Raw genomic sequence first — 17,683 nt, forward strand, 5'->3', positions numbered from 1 at the left:
TTCTTCAGAGTATTTTTATCATTATCATCATTACCATTATGAAAGTCAGTTGCTTACCCTGTAATTAAAGAGAAGGTACCAAGAATGGGCCGATTTTTATGATCTCTTCAGATCATCATCATAAGCATTATTAAAGCAATCGTAGTCATTCATAAGTAGTTGTCAAACGATTTAGATTAGATGATCTAATTATCATGCCTGTCTAAAATCATATTCATTGAAGCTTTTACATACCCTTCAATCTTCGACTACCTTTTGGCTATATGTGATTTCTAAAAACTGAATTATTTTGAAGACTTAAGACATTAATATAATTGAATACATTCAAGTAGCGAGAACTTTTGCATATTTTCATACGACTCCTTCATTTTCGCATATATATTGTGGGTATGTCTTAGTCGTATACTGCCAACTGCAGTACTTTTGAGTGTCTTAGTCTAGGTCAAAGTCTTAAGACTAATTCAGTCATTCTATTGCCATTTATAGATATTTGTTTCCAAGCAGATTTACATTACCTAGTAAAGCCAATATCTATTCACATTCATTCACCTTCAGCTCAAATCAATCTAAGCAAAATATAAGCATTAAGCTCTAAGATCCCACATCAAGTTTAGTTGACTTTAAGTTATTCAAAATTATTCAATTTATATAACTCGCGACTGGACAAGACCAATTAGAGCAATGTCAACTTTGAGTGCGATAAAAAAGTTTGTGAAACTCCGCAAAGGGGGTAAAAGGTCAAAGGCCGGAATGCCCAAGTAGCAAAAAGTGGAAAGTGTTATAAATTCTTTGAGTTTCTTTTTTATTTACTTATTCACTTTTTTTTTTCTTCATCTTACGTCTTTCGTGTGCAGCAATCAAAGGCAATCCGTAATTAATTTGAAATTTCAATGTGCTTTTAATGAGTCCAAGTCCACGCAGAACTTTCACAACTTTGATAAACTTGTGCATTAAGTCTGAAAAAGTGTTGCGAACTTTGTGTAAGGTGAAGCGTATAGATTCGCGTTGAATGATTAAATCCTCATTCCAGCAGAAGCATGTCCCTTGCTAAAAGGATGTGCGGTTGACAAATGCTACAAATAGACGCACAAACACAAAAACGCTCCGAGAGAGAGAGAGAGAGAGAGAGAGAGAGAGACAAAGACTACGATGTCGAGCTGTAAGCGGAGACGGAGGCTGAATCCGCTTTGTTTATCTACTTTAAACTAACATAAGGCACTTTTGCTATCTAATCCTGACCAACCCGACAGCTACTTAATGTCATCAGTGCCACTCGCTGGCATTTTGAGCAGCGACAAGGACAATGTCGCTGAAACGACAAGGACGTCGCTTTAAAGTGCACAGCGTTGAAGGGCTTGCCGGGTCTGATTGGTGGGCAGGCGGTCTAACGGACTAACAGCAATGATCCTAGCCCATTGGAAGAGGGAGGGGGGGAGGGCGGGTGCTCTGCAGCTCAGACTGTTAAATTGAATAATCGTTTGCGCTTGGACGCATTTAAAAGGACCTTTTAAAAGTTTGATTGTATGTTTGTTCGGTGTGCGGGCGACGCACACACAATACAATGCATGAATGTGGCAAATATTGATCAACCCGCAGATGCTGGACACTTACACACACGCACACGCTATACAATTTCTTAGGGTTTTCCCTAGCGTTCGAAACTTTTATAATGCGTGCACACCCTGTAGTTCTATAAGGTATAGATTAGAGCATTTATGATAGCTGCAGCTGCATTGAAATTTAGTTTTATACGAAAGGCACGGTTTATATATATTCTATCTTTCTTTTCCTTTGCTTCAGAAACATACTTTATTCTATGTTTAATGCGTATACCAAAACTGTTTACAGGGTATTCATGAGTCATATAGAACATGGCTACATAGCTTTTAGCCGAACTCAATAAATATCTATAGACAGCTAATTAGTTTGTCTTTGAGCTCTCGATTAAATGCGAGTGTAAGTAGCTTTCCACAACTGATTACAGGGTATTCATACGTCAAATAGAGCAAACTTGCCCGATTCAAGTATTTTTAAGCATTCGATGTCTGTAACGATTGTCCTTAAACTATTTCCAAACTCCCATTTGAAAACGCCTTCTCAGACCTAATTACAGGGTATTCACACTTCGAATGCATCAAATTTTCAACCAGCAATCAATAAATATCAATTACCAAATCAATTTGGCAAATACCATAAGTAGCTCAAAGCAGCTTACAGGGTATCCACTGACCGAGCAACTCAGCGCAATCCTGTTTCTATTTTTTGGTCTCCCAACTGCCAGTCAAGCATGCAAAACTTGGTCCTTTTGTTGTCAATGCTGTTGTTGTTATTATTGTTGATGCTTTTGCATTTCAAGTTTCTTCGATTTTTTTTGTTCGTCATTTGTTAGACATTTATAAGCAAATCCGGGTCTTGTTAGCATACGTTTCAAGCTGTCCTATTTGTTACTAAACTTTTAGTCAAATCAAAACGAATGACCCACTGGCCCCGACCGGGCGACAAAAGACTTGCAGTTCGAATAAAAAAAAAGAAACAATCAGAACAACAAAAAAGCAAAGCTTTCAAAGTATTAACAAGTTCATAAAATTTCATGTAAATGGAATTAACTGCCGATGAAATTCTTACGAATTTTCATGGAAAAACTCGCTTAGCTACAGGTAATTCGAGTGGAAAAATCACACGGAGACAAAAGCAGGAAAATGCCCTAACTGATATTTTATGCATTATTGAGTAAAGAGCGAAGTACTTAATATCTTGACCTTGATTGGAATTAAATCTTAGAATAGAGCCCAAAAGCGAATGCTTCAACTTCTCCTTCAACTTGGATTTCAAGTGCCTGACATTTTGTTGGCCAAGTTAGCCACGCGCCGTTTTCTTTGCGTTTGTCTTGGCGAAAACCCACTTGGCTTTCCCGCCTCCTCCCCCAGCCCGCTGGGAGCTGCTTCTATTGACATTGCGCCTTCCCGTTCAAGTGACAAAGCAGACACGTTTATTTAACTTTTGTTCGATGCCCGTTCAGAGTTTTCGGATACCATAGATCTTATCCTGTTTCTGGCCAGCAGGTCGAAATACACTCGCACTCACACACACACAGAGACGCACACAACTACACAGGAAAAAATATCCACCGCAAATTAATCTCTGAGCAACGCCTCAAAGAAAACACATACAATAGCAACAAATTTATTCATGGCAATTTATGCAGCAAGCGAGGGAAGCTTTGCGAGTTATGAAAGATTGGGAAACAACACAAATGGTAAGCTCAATTGGAGCTTAAGGCTTTGAATTAAAGTATTTCTATTGTAAACCAGCATGGGACTGGTAATTCCTTGACAAAAATGTTTTGCTTAATATAGAGAAATAATTTTGAGAATAATAATTTGGATTAAAATAAGACACATTCCAATAATGACTAATAAATTTAGAAGAACCCTTTTTCTAACAAAAAGTTACTAGAGAACTACTAGAGAAAAGAACCCTAGAGAACTAAATGAAAGCATTAATATATATAATAAATTTTTTTTATATATAATAGAAGACAATAAAAATATATTAAATTCAAATATACTCAGGCTTCTTCGAATCGTTTGCTTTGAGCTTTATCAAAAACATTTGAAATCTCTTGACCCTATATCAAATTAAATCGGTAAAACTTAGCATACGTACTTACTGCATTTATATGAAATTTGACGATTTAATAGTAATCCATTTAATGGTATAAAATATGATTTTAAAAATGTGTAAATGAGTGTAGAAGAATAAATTTCCAATCATGTGTGTGTGAGATGTAATGAAATAAACAGCTTTAGGTCTATAAATAATTTGTATATAGATTATTATAAATCAATGAGATATTCCTTCTATATTTACCTCTGAGCAACTGCTCGAACTGCCCTTGTATTTGACGAAAGCGAACATTTATATTTGGCAACGAGACATCAAATTCAATTTCAAGTTTAGCCGTAGCCAAACAGACGTGAGATATATCAAAGCTATTTTCAAGCACATATCCTTGCGTATGCCAAAAGGTGGTCCAAGACAAATCCGCTATAAGTCTATATGAGTGTGGCTGTGTGTGTGTGTGTGTGTGTGTGTGCGTGTGTGTGGTTGTCCAGTCTATGTCTGTGTATACGCCGTCCCTTGGTCATTTTGAATTTAAAGGCAACTGCAATGTCTTCAACTTGGCTGCTTTTGATTTTTATGTGGCCATAAATTCCGTCTCGCTACCGAGCTTCATCTCATCTCTCCAGCTTCCGGGCGAAATGTGTAATTGCATGCAATGCGCCAACAGAATGGGTTATAAATGGATGCCAATGTGTTTGGCCCCGGCAGCTATAACCTTAGATGGGCAGGAAGTGGGGAGAGGGGGACGGAGCCAAGTGCAGCAGCAAAATTGATGTCCTGTACGTTGAATAAGACGTTCTCTCCCTCTCCCTCTCGCTCCATCCCATGCCATTCGTCCGTCCGTCTCGTTTTTCTCTGAGTGCAGCAATAAAAGATACATTTATCGTTTTCCAATTTGTGTAATTTCTTGTTGTTTGTTTGTTTATTTGTTTATAACTACATCAATAAATTATGTATCATATTCATACGTTTTCTTTCATTTCTTCTTCATTTTTCTTCTCACACTCTCTCTCTCTCTCTTTGAAAGGAAATTTGATATTGTGAAATTTGCTCAAATTGATTGTTTATCATTTTTTTTTATTTATATATATGTATGTATATTTTTGTTTGCTTGGAATTATTGGGGGGAACAATACTTGAAACATCTAAGCACAAGTTAACTTTTCTTTTCGCTAGAATTCGGTACTCGTAAAGCTATAAGTTAAGTATGTTTATGCATTGAATAGCTTCACAAAGCCAATTGACTATATATATATACCGGTGTATATATATATATATAGTCCCATTGATAGTTACTTCAGAGAGTATATGTGTATAGATAACATCGGCCAGCCGAAGATTTAAGAGTGTGGGTGTGTGTGGGAGTGTATGTGTGTGCTCATTTTATGATTTTTATGTTAAGTTATTTAAATTTCATTTTCATTTGTATTTTGTTTTGTTTTGTTTTTATGTTTAGTTCGTAGGGTACTAAAGGGTTAGCTTGTTAGCCTTGGGGTTTGTGTATATCTATGCTTGATATTAATCGCAACTCTTGCCAATTAAGAATAGTTTAGTTCATACATACTCATACATCATGTGTGTGTGCTGGTCTGTGTGTGTGGGTGTGTGTGTCTGCGGGTATCTCAATTGCTATTGTGTATTAATTGTTGCTGTGCTGTGTGGTGCATGTGTATTGGGGCTGTGCAGAGAATCGAATTAATAAGGCCACTTATAATAGTAAATAGAGTCAGAGTATAATGCACACATACACACAAATACGAGTATGCAAGCATATAGCCGAATACATATGTATATATATATATATATACTTGATATACATATATACATATATATATATATATATATATATATATCAATGTGAATCATTCGTACAACATTCGTCAACTGCGCCGCTTAACTAGCCTTAACTTAAGTGGCCTTTCTAGGATTGTTATCATAATTTTTCTTTCAGTGTAATTTCTTCTCTTTTTTTTTTTTGCTTTTTGTTTGTGAGTGTGCCTACAAAATTGTATTGTTGCTGTTGCTACATTTCGAATTACAAATATTTAGTTAATTTCTAGCATTATTTTGGCTGCCTTCTTAACAGGGTTTCTCTTGAACATATCTGATCGATCTACTAGACAATATAGCAGCTAATATTTATATTGTATTTTAATTTTAATTGTTTAATTTTAACTTGATTTCTTTTCCATTAACGCTTGGTAGTGCATTTAGCTCTATGAATTGTGTAAACCTGGCGGCGTTTACTAAATTGTGGTTTAAACTAATTAACTACGCTCATTATTGTTATGTTCAGCTCAAGAATACTTATATGCATAACCATGTACATGTGTAAATGTCTGTCTGTGTGTGTGTGTGTGTGTGTGGGTGTATTAAAAGCCAATAGGTCACATGCAGTCTGTGTACCAATCAGTTATATATATATATGAACCTATAGTTATATGCTAAGGTATGCATTTCTCCTCTTTAAATTTACATTTACGAAAAAAAATTTCTATTTATAAACTGGCTGCACGATATATATGATATATTGTTCGATACTCATATATTCATTAGTCTGGACTATGGGATTGGCTGTTCATTACACGCTTTCAAAAGTTAACACAACTTGGAGATCGTTTAAAACAAACAGAAATAAATATTAAGAGAACAGAAAAGTTTTTGCCCCATTTACAGAGTCGGAAGCAAAATAAGAAAAAAAAATAATAATAGTTATTTTAGAGCATAAATTAGGAAATGTAATGCTTATAATTTCATAATTGTATCAAAGGAAAAATTGTCTAATCGGTGTAAAACACAAGGAAATAAATTAGGTGCATATGCTTTAACAACTAAATCAGATTTCGCATTAACATTTTCTGTATGTGTGTGTGTGTGTGTATTGGGGGTGTGCTTGTGTGTATGTGTATGTGTGTGTGCCTGTGCAGAGCAGAGCATTTGCAGTTGCTATTCCTTTTTTTCATCATCTTCATCTTCGCCTTCGCCTTCGCCTTCGTCTTTGTCCTCTTGTTGTTGTTGTTGTTGCTTAATGATTGGTAAAGTAAAAGTTGTTGTTGCGTATGTTGCCACGGGTGCGCCAACGGATGCAACTGAGCAGCGCGAGACGTGCATTGCGTATGAGCACCTGGCCGTAGGCACAGCAGGCGCATATCCGGCGCACACGCTCGGCCAGCGTACGATGTCGCCGACAGCGACGTGGACGCCAACAGGGCATATCTTGACGTCGACGCCGCAGCTGACGTCACTTGCGGCGCTGGAAGACGCGTCGCAGCGCCTTGCGCCAAAAGAAGCGCTGAGATTTGGGTTTGCTATAGGGCGCTGACATCGTGGCTGCTGGTGGTGGTGGTGGTGCCGGTGGCAACAGCTCACTGATGGCAACGGTTAATCCAATATCTTGCACACCATCCACATCGTCGGTGCGCTTCGATGTCCGTGTTGGCGTTGCGGGCGCTGTACGCACACTAGACATGGCATGGTGGATCGCATGTGACTGTGGTGTGGGCGGTGCTGAGGTGGTGGCCGAATAGGGACGTGCCTGTGCAAGCGCTGCCATTGCCGATGCCGAGGTGGAAGCAATCGATGAGATGGAGGCCAATGTGGCCACAGATGCTGTTGACTTCACATAAACGGAGGATGCAACGTCTGCTGCTGTTGCTGCTGCTCCTGCTCCGGCTGCTTTTGATGCTTCTATTGCTACTGCTACTGCTGCTCCTGCTGGTTGGCTGGCTGGCAGCCAACAACCAGGCTGCATCGTATCTTATCTAAGCCACTCATGTTGCAGACACTCTGCAGCGGTGGCACGCTTGGCCGGATCGAATTCCAGCATCGGCTTTAAAAATGCCGTAAACGCTTCCGCCTCCCGTTTCGACCATTCATATTTCTCCACCAGCACATCCATGAGGCCCCACGGTTTCAAGCCCGTTATGTTCCGCAATTCACCATTGCGATTGAACGTATACGTCGGATACGTGCCCCGGAACACAATTTGTCGTGGTATCGGCCCAAGCAGCTCGATTATATGGGCTATATGATCCTCATCGCGCGTATATGTATCGCCCGAATGCGGCTCAAACAGATAATCGCCCGTGGCCAACTCGAACACCATGCAGGCGGTACTCCAGATATCCGCCGAGGTGTCATAGCCAGCGCCGAGAATAACTTCCAGCGAGCGATATTGTCGCGTCTGTATGTCCTCGGTGAAATGGTGATCCACCCAGCACGCATTGCCCAAATCAGCAATTTTCACCTGCACATCGCAGGGCTCAAGCGCCGGATCGCGCTTGACCCGTTGCTTGGCCAATGGCGGCGGCGGTGGTGGCGGCAGTAAAGGCTCCGAATATGGCCCCCCGTTGGTTGACGAGGAGCCCTCCATGGAGTTATTTGAGATTTTCGAATTGCTATTCGAGTTTTGCTTCGAATTCGTATTGTTATTATTGACCTGCTGGCGCTGCTGTGGCTGCTGCAGCTCCTGCTTTGGCCGCGACGCCTTCTTATTGCCGCCAGCGGCACCATTTGATTGTCCCTTAAGCGTGCTGGTTGAATGGCTGCTATTGCTGCCGTTCGTATTCGTATTCGTATTGGAGCCCTTCAGAGCGACGCTGCTGCTGTCGCCGCTGCTGGTGGAGTTCTCCAGTGGCTGTTGCTGATCCTGCGCTTGAGATTGCTGCTGACTGAATTTATCTGTCGGATGAGATCATAGATTAGATGAATATCAAATTTATACCAATAAACGGAGTTTAAGACATACTCTTGTTCTTCCTCTTTCTCTTTTTCTTGGCCTTCTCAGTGCCATCCAGCTGCGGTTTATTTGGCTGCACCACTGGCTCTACATCTTCAATTCCTGCGACAACATCCTCCCCTTCAGAGACGGCTGCATCGCCATTCAGCACATTAGCCTCTGGCACTGGCTGCTCCTGCTGTTCCGGCTGCTCGTGTTGCTCATCGCCGCCAGCTTGCTCCAAGTAATCGCGCTGCTTCTTGAACAGCTCCATGCGTTTCTTGGCCTTCTTTTTGAGCTTCTTCTTCTTGTTCTTGCTCATCTTGCCGGTGATGGGCGGCTCGCGATATTCCTTGGGCGCACGGCTAACCAACGACGGATACATCTTGGAGTTCATGCAATACAACTGGGTCGCCTCAACGGCCAGGGAACGAACATGCGGCTCATCCACACACAAGAGAACATTCTCCGGCTTAATGTCCGTGTGTATGATCTTGCAGCACCTATGCAAATAGTCCAGACCCTCCAGTACCTGGCGTGTTATGCTCTTGACATTCTCCAACGGAATGCCACGATAATTGGACTTGCGTATTAGCTTCAACAGATTATCGCCCAGCACCTCGAAGACCATGCAAATGTGCGTACCATTCACGCCCGTGATCTTAAAGTCATCGAACATTTGCACCGTCTTGTGGCGACGCGGATTCGTCGGATCCGTCTCACGCACCGCTCTGAGTATCTTGATTTCATCCTTGGCCGTTTCAGCGAAATGCTGCGCCGACTTCACAATCTTAATGGCCACATAGCGTTTCTCCTGCAAATCCCAGCAGAGCCAAACAGTCGAGAAGTGGCCCCAGCCCAATTTGCGAATGACATGATAGCGACCTGAAAAAGAAAACAACAAAAACAAAAATGCGATTACACTCGGGACTCACAGTCGTATTTCAATGTGCACCAATTAAAAAGATGAAATCACAAATGTTTGCCTTCGATGGCAGCAAATCCATGATGCAGCAGACTCGGCGAGCAACTAAACTGGATACTAAATTGAGCTGGCTGACCGAGCTCTTCAGTTGCGGATTTGTCAGCTGCTTTATTCCCATATATTAGCTTTTGTGCGCATAGTATATAAATACGATATAAAGTGTGCTGCTCTCTGTGTGTGCAACTATATATATATATACATATGTATATATAGTCTTGATTAGTTAATAAACATGTAGCATTTTATTTTTTCTTTTTTGCATTGTCTGCGGGCTCTTATCATGGGACAGAGGCATGTGCCTTATCGCTGGACAAAAAGGTTAGCGGCATTTTCTTTGATTATAAATTATAAATCCTCCCCAAATATGAACTTTATGCACATCATTTGCTATAACAAAAGCCCCCCCCCCCCCCCCCCCCCCCTCGAGCCAACAATAGGTGGGCCAGCTTGAGCTGGGTGGCTACAACAATAACGATAATATCCAAAAGGTGGCGGCCATGTCGCCAGCAGCAACCGCAGCAAAGCCAGCCAAATTCGTACAGTGCCCCAAACCCATAAGCAACCCTTGAGCGAACAACATCAATGCATGTTTATATATACAAATATGTACATATATATATATACATATATGTGCATGTGTTAAAGGGGGCGTTCCATATTAACAACCTGTTGGCAACAACAACAAGAACAACATAATCATGTTCACAAACAGTTTTTGAGCTCGATTGTCCCCCCGTTCTCTCGTACTAAAAACAAAACAGAAGGAAAAACGATTGCGTTTTGGGTCAGATTCTCTATGCAACACGAAATGGGTTTATGTGAAACACACAACAAAATAAAAAAAAAAACACGCACAGCTACAATGTCAACTAAATAAGCAACAAAGTTGTTGGCGAACACGCAACGAAGCTTAAATACTCTAACAAAATCGATATATCAATTAAGTCAATCAACTGTGAACTGTGTGAGAGCAGCAGAACAAAACAGTAAAATTGAAGGGAACGCTGGAATTAGCGAACTAGAACACTGAACTTTGAACACGCTGTGACGTTAGAAACATTGGAGCCTACTGACGTAGTGACACATAGTTAAGTATACGTAGTTGCAGTTGAAGAAAACAAACGTTTTACGTATGTCCAGAAAAAAGACATTAAAAGATAACCTAAAGACCTTACGCTTATTATTCTATAAAATCGCGAAACAAGAACAAAATATTTAAGAGTACAAACAAATGCTTGCGTACTTATAAACATATTAAAAGGAACGTTAGATTGGTAAACTTTGAACTATTTGTGACGTTAGGAACAGTGGGATTGATGCAAACAAAAATATAGATCTACGAAATAGTTATGAAATAGAAGGAGATTAGCTGTTTGAAGATAAATATGTATGTAGAAGACTCATAGGATTTGAAACTGGAAGAGGGGAAAACGGAACCAAACACTGGAAAAAGTGAACACTCGCCATATATCTACGAAATAGTTCAGATATAAAATATAATCTCATACTTCGACATTGACTATCTAAAGGATATATAGAAATAGAAGCTAAAACAGTGCAGACTGTGGAAAAGAAATGTGATATCAGTTCAAAGATATAAAAGAAAAGAATAAAATATGATATGATAACTGGTAGATAGCTGCTTCTTCTTAACATTTATCTTTCAATGCCCCGCAATGCCATTATCTCGAAAATTCCAGTCCAATACTGCATAAAGAAATGTGGGAATTGGCAATCGCACAAATGGAAATGAGTCAATCGACCAACCCATTTAGTTAACTGACCTCGTGAGCAAGGGTATACCAAAAATGGCGTGCGATCTAACTGCTTTGTTTCTTTGTTTTGCTGCTACAGCGGTATTTGTGCGGCAATTTGGTGTGAGGTGCTAACAGGTGACGGGGGAATGAGTGGGTAAATGCATAGAAATACTTACCCTGAAACAAATCACCAATATTGACTGGATGGTAGCCACCCTTGCAGTAATCCTCTTTCAGTTCCTGTTCCTCATTTTCGCTAACCAATTCCGATTCGTCCGATTCGTTGGATGAGCTGCGCGCTTGCTGCTGATGTTGCTGCGACTGCGATTGCGATTGCGATTGAGAGTACTGCATATTGTTTTGCGATTTCGATTTAGATTGGGCATCGGGCGTATTCGCCGAGCCGCCGCTTGATGTGGATGCTGTGGCATTGCTAAAGGATGCCGTAGATTTTGAGTCAATAGCGCCGCTAGCGTTGCCAACATGCAGTTCAAACTTGCTGGCGCCCTCTATATGGCTATTATTAGCATTTTCTGGTGCTTGAGTTTCGGGCTCTTCATATAGTTGTTGTTCTTGTTGCTGTTGTTCTGGTTGTAGCTGCTGCTGATGATGCTGTTGTTGTTGTTGTTGCTGTTGGTTTTCTTGAACGGGAGCTCCGTTTGCTCCATTTTGCTTGCCTCGTTTCTTGTTATTCCTATGTCGCTTCTTCTTCGCTTGAATAGCCAAAACACGGCGGTTGACGTCAGCTTTTGAATTCATATTATTTGTTGTTGCTGCTGTTGTTGTTTATGCTGTTGTTGTATTTCGTATATTTGTTATACGCCTATTATTCATATATTGCTGCTTCTCGTTCGGTCGCTCACTCGCCTCCGCTAATTTTCACCAAGTGTAACAGCTGTTGAAGAAAAAACAACAAATAAAAAAATGTGCTCAACTCTCCATAAGGCAATGCAAAAAGTTTACGTTTGTATTGTGATAGCTTATGTTGTTGTCGTTGTTACTGCTGCTGCTGCTACTATTTCTGCTATTCTTGTTGTTGTTGTTGCTGGTGTGCGCACGCCTTTTCCTATGTTGGGGCTTCGTCTACTCGCCTCAGGGCTCCCACTTGTTCCAATTTATCAATACAGCAGCTGCTGCTGCCTGTTTGCTACAATTGCAATCCCGCAACGCTCTCAACAATATTCGCCAAAGATAGTTTCGCAACAAACAACAAAAAAAACAAAGAAATTTGCTCGCTTTTTACTTGGCAGCACGTATTGCCTTTTTATTCGCTAGTAGCAAAAAAATCAAACACAAGTCAAACAAATAGATGGACGAGCGAAATTATGCCAAAGTGAGCGCTGCCAACTTTTTCGTTCTGCATGCACACTGCACACTGTGCACGCGAAATTTTGTGTTACTTTTTAAAATATTATACTAAAAAGATCTACATTACGCTAACTATGAAAACGATGCCTCAATGAAATTTTAACGATACTTGCTGTAAAAATGTGCAAATTTGAAGTATGACTGAGAAGCAAACGAGTTAAGTTGGCAGCACTTGTCGCCTAGTAAATTCTTAGTGTGCTCACTCACACACACATACACCGACGAACGGCTCCTATTGCCTGCTCGCTTGCACAGTGGCTACTGCTGCAGCACACAATTTGATTTTGCATTTCAACTACCTTGCTTGTTTACAAATTAGTGTGTCCCTTATGTTATTTGTGTTTGTCAACTTACATGACTTTAAGTGATTTACATGCATGCTAATCCAAAGACATTTTGTGGTGAAACGCATGGAATAATATCCAAAACGTTGGCTGCACACCTATAAATCCGCGAGTGGAAAAATCTACTACCGAAAATACAACACTGTCTATGGACAGTGTTAGTGAACGTTATTAGCTAGACGTCGATCAGCTGTTGTGTTGTTTGCAAATCGTGTAGTTAGCCCAACCTTGCTAAAAGAAATTTGCAAAACAGCCAATTTAGACAAAAAAACAAAAATGTAACACAGTTCAAAAGGGTTTTGACAAAAATTGATGTGACATATAAAAGGGAAATTATAATATCGATATTAGTAACAACGATAGATAACTTAGTACTGCATGTTCATTACATTAATACCTATCGAAAAATTGCTAAAATAGTCAACTTGTCCTTTGTTGCGGCTGAACAGCTGTTTGCTTCAAGTAATATAAATTTGTATGTGCTGATCAAGCCATGTGTAAAAATTTAATGTAGTACAAAACTATACTAGTGTATTATTTACTGTTTACGCTACCCATGAAAGTTTCTCTGCAATTCCACTACACAAAATGCCACTCTCTCGACCAGTGCTGTAAATCGTATGTATTGTCCCAACAGCTGTGCGACGGCGTTGTGCAACACACACGAAACCATTGAAATGGCGCGAAAATAATTTGGCGCGTCGCTGAACATTTGGAGGGAAACGGCATCGTCGTGGCCCAGTTGTAATTTGAGCAGCGGCACTGGCAAGACGTATATGGATGAAATATAATAAGAAACAAAAAGAATAAGTGAGATACCCACACATAGAAACAGACGTGCCGCCGAGTGAAATTTTCAAGACACAATATACAACAGCCCATAAGAATAGCATTTAATTCAAATAAATTCGAAATAAAATGGCCCAGCCATCGGTAGCTGCATTTTTTAGCAATCGCAAACGTGCCGCCGTAGATGATGCGACGACCATTAAGAATAGGGTAAGTGGATGCAGCATGTGATGCAATGGGCAAAACGTGGTCAAAAGTGCAAAAGATTCAAATTAATCCTAGAGATACTCCAACTGTATCTGCCTGTGCGTGTGTGTGTGTGTGTGAGAGAGTGCGTGTCGCGTCCTGCGGCCATTTTCTATTGTTAAAAGGAAGACCCTCTAACCTGTTTTTATTTTGCAGCGTCTTGCCGAGCCCGCAGAGACAGCTGCTCCACAGAGCATAGTTCGCTCCAGCTCTCACACAGATCAGGATGTGGATATCGATGCACTCAAAGGTGGCATGCGGACGCGCTCTGGCCGCACCGTTAAACTAATTGGCGTACAGACAGCCACACCAACGCAAGACAGCAAAAAGAAGACACTCAAGGCCGAGTCGAATATCAAGCAACCCAAGCTCGTACAGTTCATACGCAAGGGTAATCTCTCACCGCGCAAGCAACCGCCCCAGCAGCCGCCACAGCAGCCAGAGATTAGCAATGAACAGACGCCCAAACTCAATTTGTCCCTTGTGGCCCAACAAAATGCCGACAAGGCGGAGCGTGGCATGCGCACGCCCACCAAACAGATCATCAAAGATGCCTCGCCCGTCAAGCACCTGGAGCTGGCCAAGCGTGGTCTCACCTTCGATGAGGTCAAGACAAAGATTTCGCGCAGTGCCAAGATGCAGGAGCTGAAGGCGGTGCTGGCGCGCAAAGCACAATTGGAACAGCAACGCAAGGCGCTCGAGGAACGCAATCGGCGTCTGCGTGAGGCGGGCCCATCGCCGGCCAAGGCGACCAAGAGCCTGCAGCTGAAGGAGTTCGATACCATCGAACTGGAGGTGTTGACCAGGTGAGTGCTCCATGGCCAATTGACTGCCACAATAAAAGCCAGTTTGGCCTAGAAACGCAAAAGTAAACAAAACCATATGCAGCACACTTAGTGGCCAAAGAAAAAACCGGGTAACATCATTAACAAAAAAAAAAAAAGAGAATATATTGTTAAGGTTCTTTTTTTTTTAATAATTTATATATATACATATATATTCATATATAGCTAGTTATCGAGGTCGCATGTCTGTTGAGCTATTATTCAAGCGTCCAATTGCTGAAATTGCAGTTTCTTTGACCAAGCTGCAGCTCGGCTTCGGCTTCATGTTGTTGTTGTTGTTGCAAGCGTGACGTTGTTTGTGATCTATGTGTACTTGAATTTATGCTGCATTTGCTTACACACACACACACACAGACGCACACATGCACACTCGTACACACACATGTTTACCCTTCGCCAACATAAGTTACAATCTCTTGCCTGACCTTTCCACAACAACAACAACAACAACAACAGCAGCAATTATTATTCGGGGGTTGTTTATCTCTATGTTTCTTTCTGTTTCTCTGTTCTTCGCTTCTCTCGCCTGCATGGGAATTTGTCGGCTTCGACTCTCCCTTTTTTCAGGTAGCTCACAAATGTAACGGACTTTTCAAATGTTCTCTAGAGGGTTGCTTCATTATGGCTTCTCTGACTGCATCAGAATTTTTTGTATTACTCGATCATTATTATTTTCTGATAAGACTAACGTCTTTTTTTTTTTTTTTTTTTTTTTTTTTTTTTTTTTGCTGGGTGTACAAGTTCTTTGATCTTAAGAGTTCTATGGGAAAGTTTTTTATTGCAACCACCCAAAAATCTTGCAAGGGCTGTTTGCATATAAAACTGTACAGTTTATATGAATTGAACTAATTGCAAAAAGGGGAAATCAGATTCTATTTAAATGGATGATATTATTCATAATTTTCTCAATTTTCAAAATATGGAAATGAGTTATAAATGCTATATTTAAATGAAAAATGTGTTTCCCTGCAGCTTCTAAAATATCTTGACTTTAATCTCAAAATATAATTTATTATTGTAATATGCATTTAGAGCTACAATATAATAATTTATATATAAATTAATATGCATATATTCTATATACATTTCTTTATATTTACAAAATATAAACTCATATTTAACCGACATATTTCTCCCTCTCTCTCTCTCTCTCTCTCTTTTAGTCCCTTGAAGACATTCAAGACGCCCACCAAGGTGCAACAGCCACCGACACCGGACAAACATGAGTTGATGTCGCCACGTCACACGGACGTCTCGAAGCGTCTGCTCTTCAGTCCGGCCAAGAATGGTTCGCCAGCCAAGCTGCTGGAGCCGCCGGCCTACAAACGCTTCGCCACTCTCGCCGAGACGAGTAAAGCCGGTCAATTGCCGCTGCCCTACAAGCATCGTCATTTGCTGGAGGTGTTCAGGTGCCTCGACTCTGTGGTGGCCATGTTCCACAATCGCAAGGAGTGCATTACATTCAAGAAACTGAAGCCAGCCGTGCAGCGGATGCTGCGCAAGAATTTCACGGAAATGCATCTGGCGCAGATCAAGCATGTCTATCCAGATGCCTACATCTACTCGCAGATGAAGATGCGCAACTTTGGCTCCGTGTCGAAGGCGGACTACTTCCAGCTGGTGATCAGTCCCAATGTGGAGCAGCTGCCCGACCAGCAGCGATTGAATAAGATCAACGAGGACGATGTGCTCGCATCGGCTCAGTCGACGTCCATGAATCCGCATGTCATGACGGCGCGTGTGCAGAAATTCCAGAGCCTGCTGCTGCAGCGGGTGCTCGAGGAGCACGACAAGTTCTTGCGCTCACTGGATCCACCGATTATCGTTGATCGTGCCCTGACCCGTTGGCATCCGCAATTCGATTTGGAGAGCTGCCGCGAGGTGGAGTTGGCGCCGCTGCCCCAGCCACCGAATGTGGAGAAATACTCATCGGCCAAGGATATTTTGTCCACCGCTCGCAATCTCTTCAACTGCGCCACGCCCATGGAGCGTGTCATGGACCGGTATGAGGCAAAGCTGGAGGCGGACAAGCAACAGACAACGACCGATGCCAGCACTGAGACGACCACTGCCACGCCCACGGTTAAGGAATGTACGCCCGTGGCACCAGTTGACGCAACGTCCAATCTATTGAAAGGACTGCCCAAATCGCTCATAGACAAAATTCGTGCTAAGCAGGCGGCCAAAGCTCTGGATGCAATGACGCGACGTCCGTCACAGGATCAGGAGGCAACCAAATACTCGCGCCTGCCGGAATTGGCGCGACATCTGCGAAATGTCTTTGTCACGGAACGCAAGAGTGTTCTCACCCTAGAGATTATAATCAAGAAGATTCAGAATAGTTTCCGAGCGAATTTAACGCCTCAAGAAATTGAGACGCACCTGAAATTATTGGCCAAGGAGCTGCCCACGTGGGCAACATTCCATGAGGTGCGAAAAACCATGTACCTTAAAATTGCCAAGGATATGGATATGAATAAGATCATCGAGAAATTGGAGGAGATCGCGAATGAGAAGAGCAAATGATTACTGGAAACTTGAAGATTACGCAAAGAAATAAAAACAAAGCAATTCCCAGACCCTGTGGACTATATCCAGCTATACCATTTATATGTATGTTTAAGTACAACGCTTATCTAGGCTCAATTAAATAATTAGGCAATTCTTTTGTTATTCTTACTATTGACATAATTATTATTATTATTATCATTAACATTATTTGACCAAATTATAAAAGCAATCACATATATTTCATCACATTCAATGCATTGTAATGTTCTTAAGCCGTTTACAAAGACCCTACAATTTATTAATTAAGATACATTGTCATTGTATTAAGTCGAGTAAATAAATGTTTTTTTTCTGGCAAAGTAGTCAATTTTTTAAATCCAAATATTAAAAGACTGCATCCGTTTCAATTTTAATTTAATTGTATTTTTTAAACTTACAATTTATTGTATTCACATTTTATAATTATAAATGAACCATTAAAAGTCATTCATATAAAT

The 17,683-nt window shown here is 41.1% G+C and overlaps 2 protein-coding genes and 1 long non-coding RNA gene across 3 annotated transcripts; 1 reads left to right on the plus strand and 2 right to left on the minus strand.

The window, feature by feature from the left end:
* Positions 1-878: 878 nt before the first annotated feature.
* Positions 879-2,510, minus strand: LOC149090971 (uncharacterized). Its single transcript, XR_016197043.1, has 2 exons — positions 2,172-2,510; positions 879-1,073 (listed from the first exon to the last, which is right to left on the minus strand). It is a non-coding gene; the product is annotated as an uncharacterized LOC149090971 (long non-coding RNA).
* A 3,074-nt stretch (positions 2,511-5,584) lies between these two features.
* On the minus strand, positions 5,585-12,953 carry SRPK (SR splicing factor protein kinase). Its single transcript, XM_089261567.1, is given in 4 exon segments — positions 5,585-8,304; positions 8,372-9,226; positions 11,260-11,978; positions 12,829-12,953. Coding segments are annotated over 3 exon segments (3,093 nt in total). The 5' UTR covers positions 11,843-11,978; positions 12,829-12,953; the 3' UTR covers positions 5,585-6,649.
* A 544-nt stretch (positions 12,954-13,497) lies between these two features.
* Positions 13,498-17,548, plus strand: dup (chromatin licensing and DNA replication factor double parked). The gene is made up of 3 exons (XM_018105792.3): positions 13,498-13,794; positions 13,987-14,636; positions 15,839-17,548. Exons 1-3 carry the CDS (start codon positions 13,714-13,716, stop codon positions 17,199-17,201), a joined length of 2,094 nt encoding a protein of 697 aa, XP_017961281.1. The 5' UTR covers positions 13,498-13,713; the 3' UTR covers positions 17,202-17,548.
* The last annotated feature ends 135 nt before the right edge of the window (positions 17,549-17,683 follow it).

The sequence above is a fragment of the Drosophila navojoa genome, chromosome 5 (genome assembly GCF_054131105.1).
Source record: "Drosophila navojoa isolate 15081-1374.11 chromosome 5, UAZ_NAV_1.0, whole genome shotgun sequence".
In the NCBI taxonomy this organism is placed as follows: Eukaryota; Metazoa; Arthropoda; class Insecta; order Diptera; family Drosophilidae; genus Drosophila; species Drosophila navojoa.

Excerpts from the sequence above, each read along its gene's own strand:
- dup (XM_018105792.3), top strand. The coding sequence starts at position 13,714 with ATGGCCCAGCCATCGGTAGCTGCATTTTTTAGCAATCGCAAACGTGCC. Across the intron at positions 13,795-13,986 it reads CGACGACCATTAAGAATAGG|CGTCTTGCCGAGCCCGCAGA; the intron begins GTAAGTGGATGC and ends TTTATTTTGCAG. Across the intron at positions 14,637-15,838 it reads GAACTGGAGGTGTTGACCAG|TCCCTTGAAGACATTCAAGA; the intron begins GTGAGTGCTCCA and ends TCTCTCTTTTAG.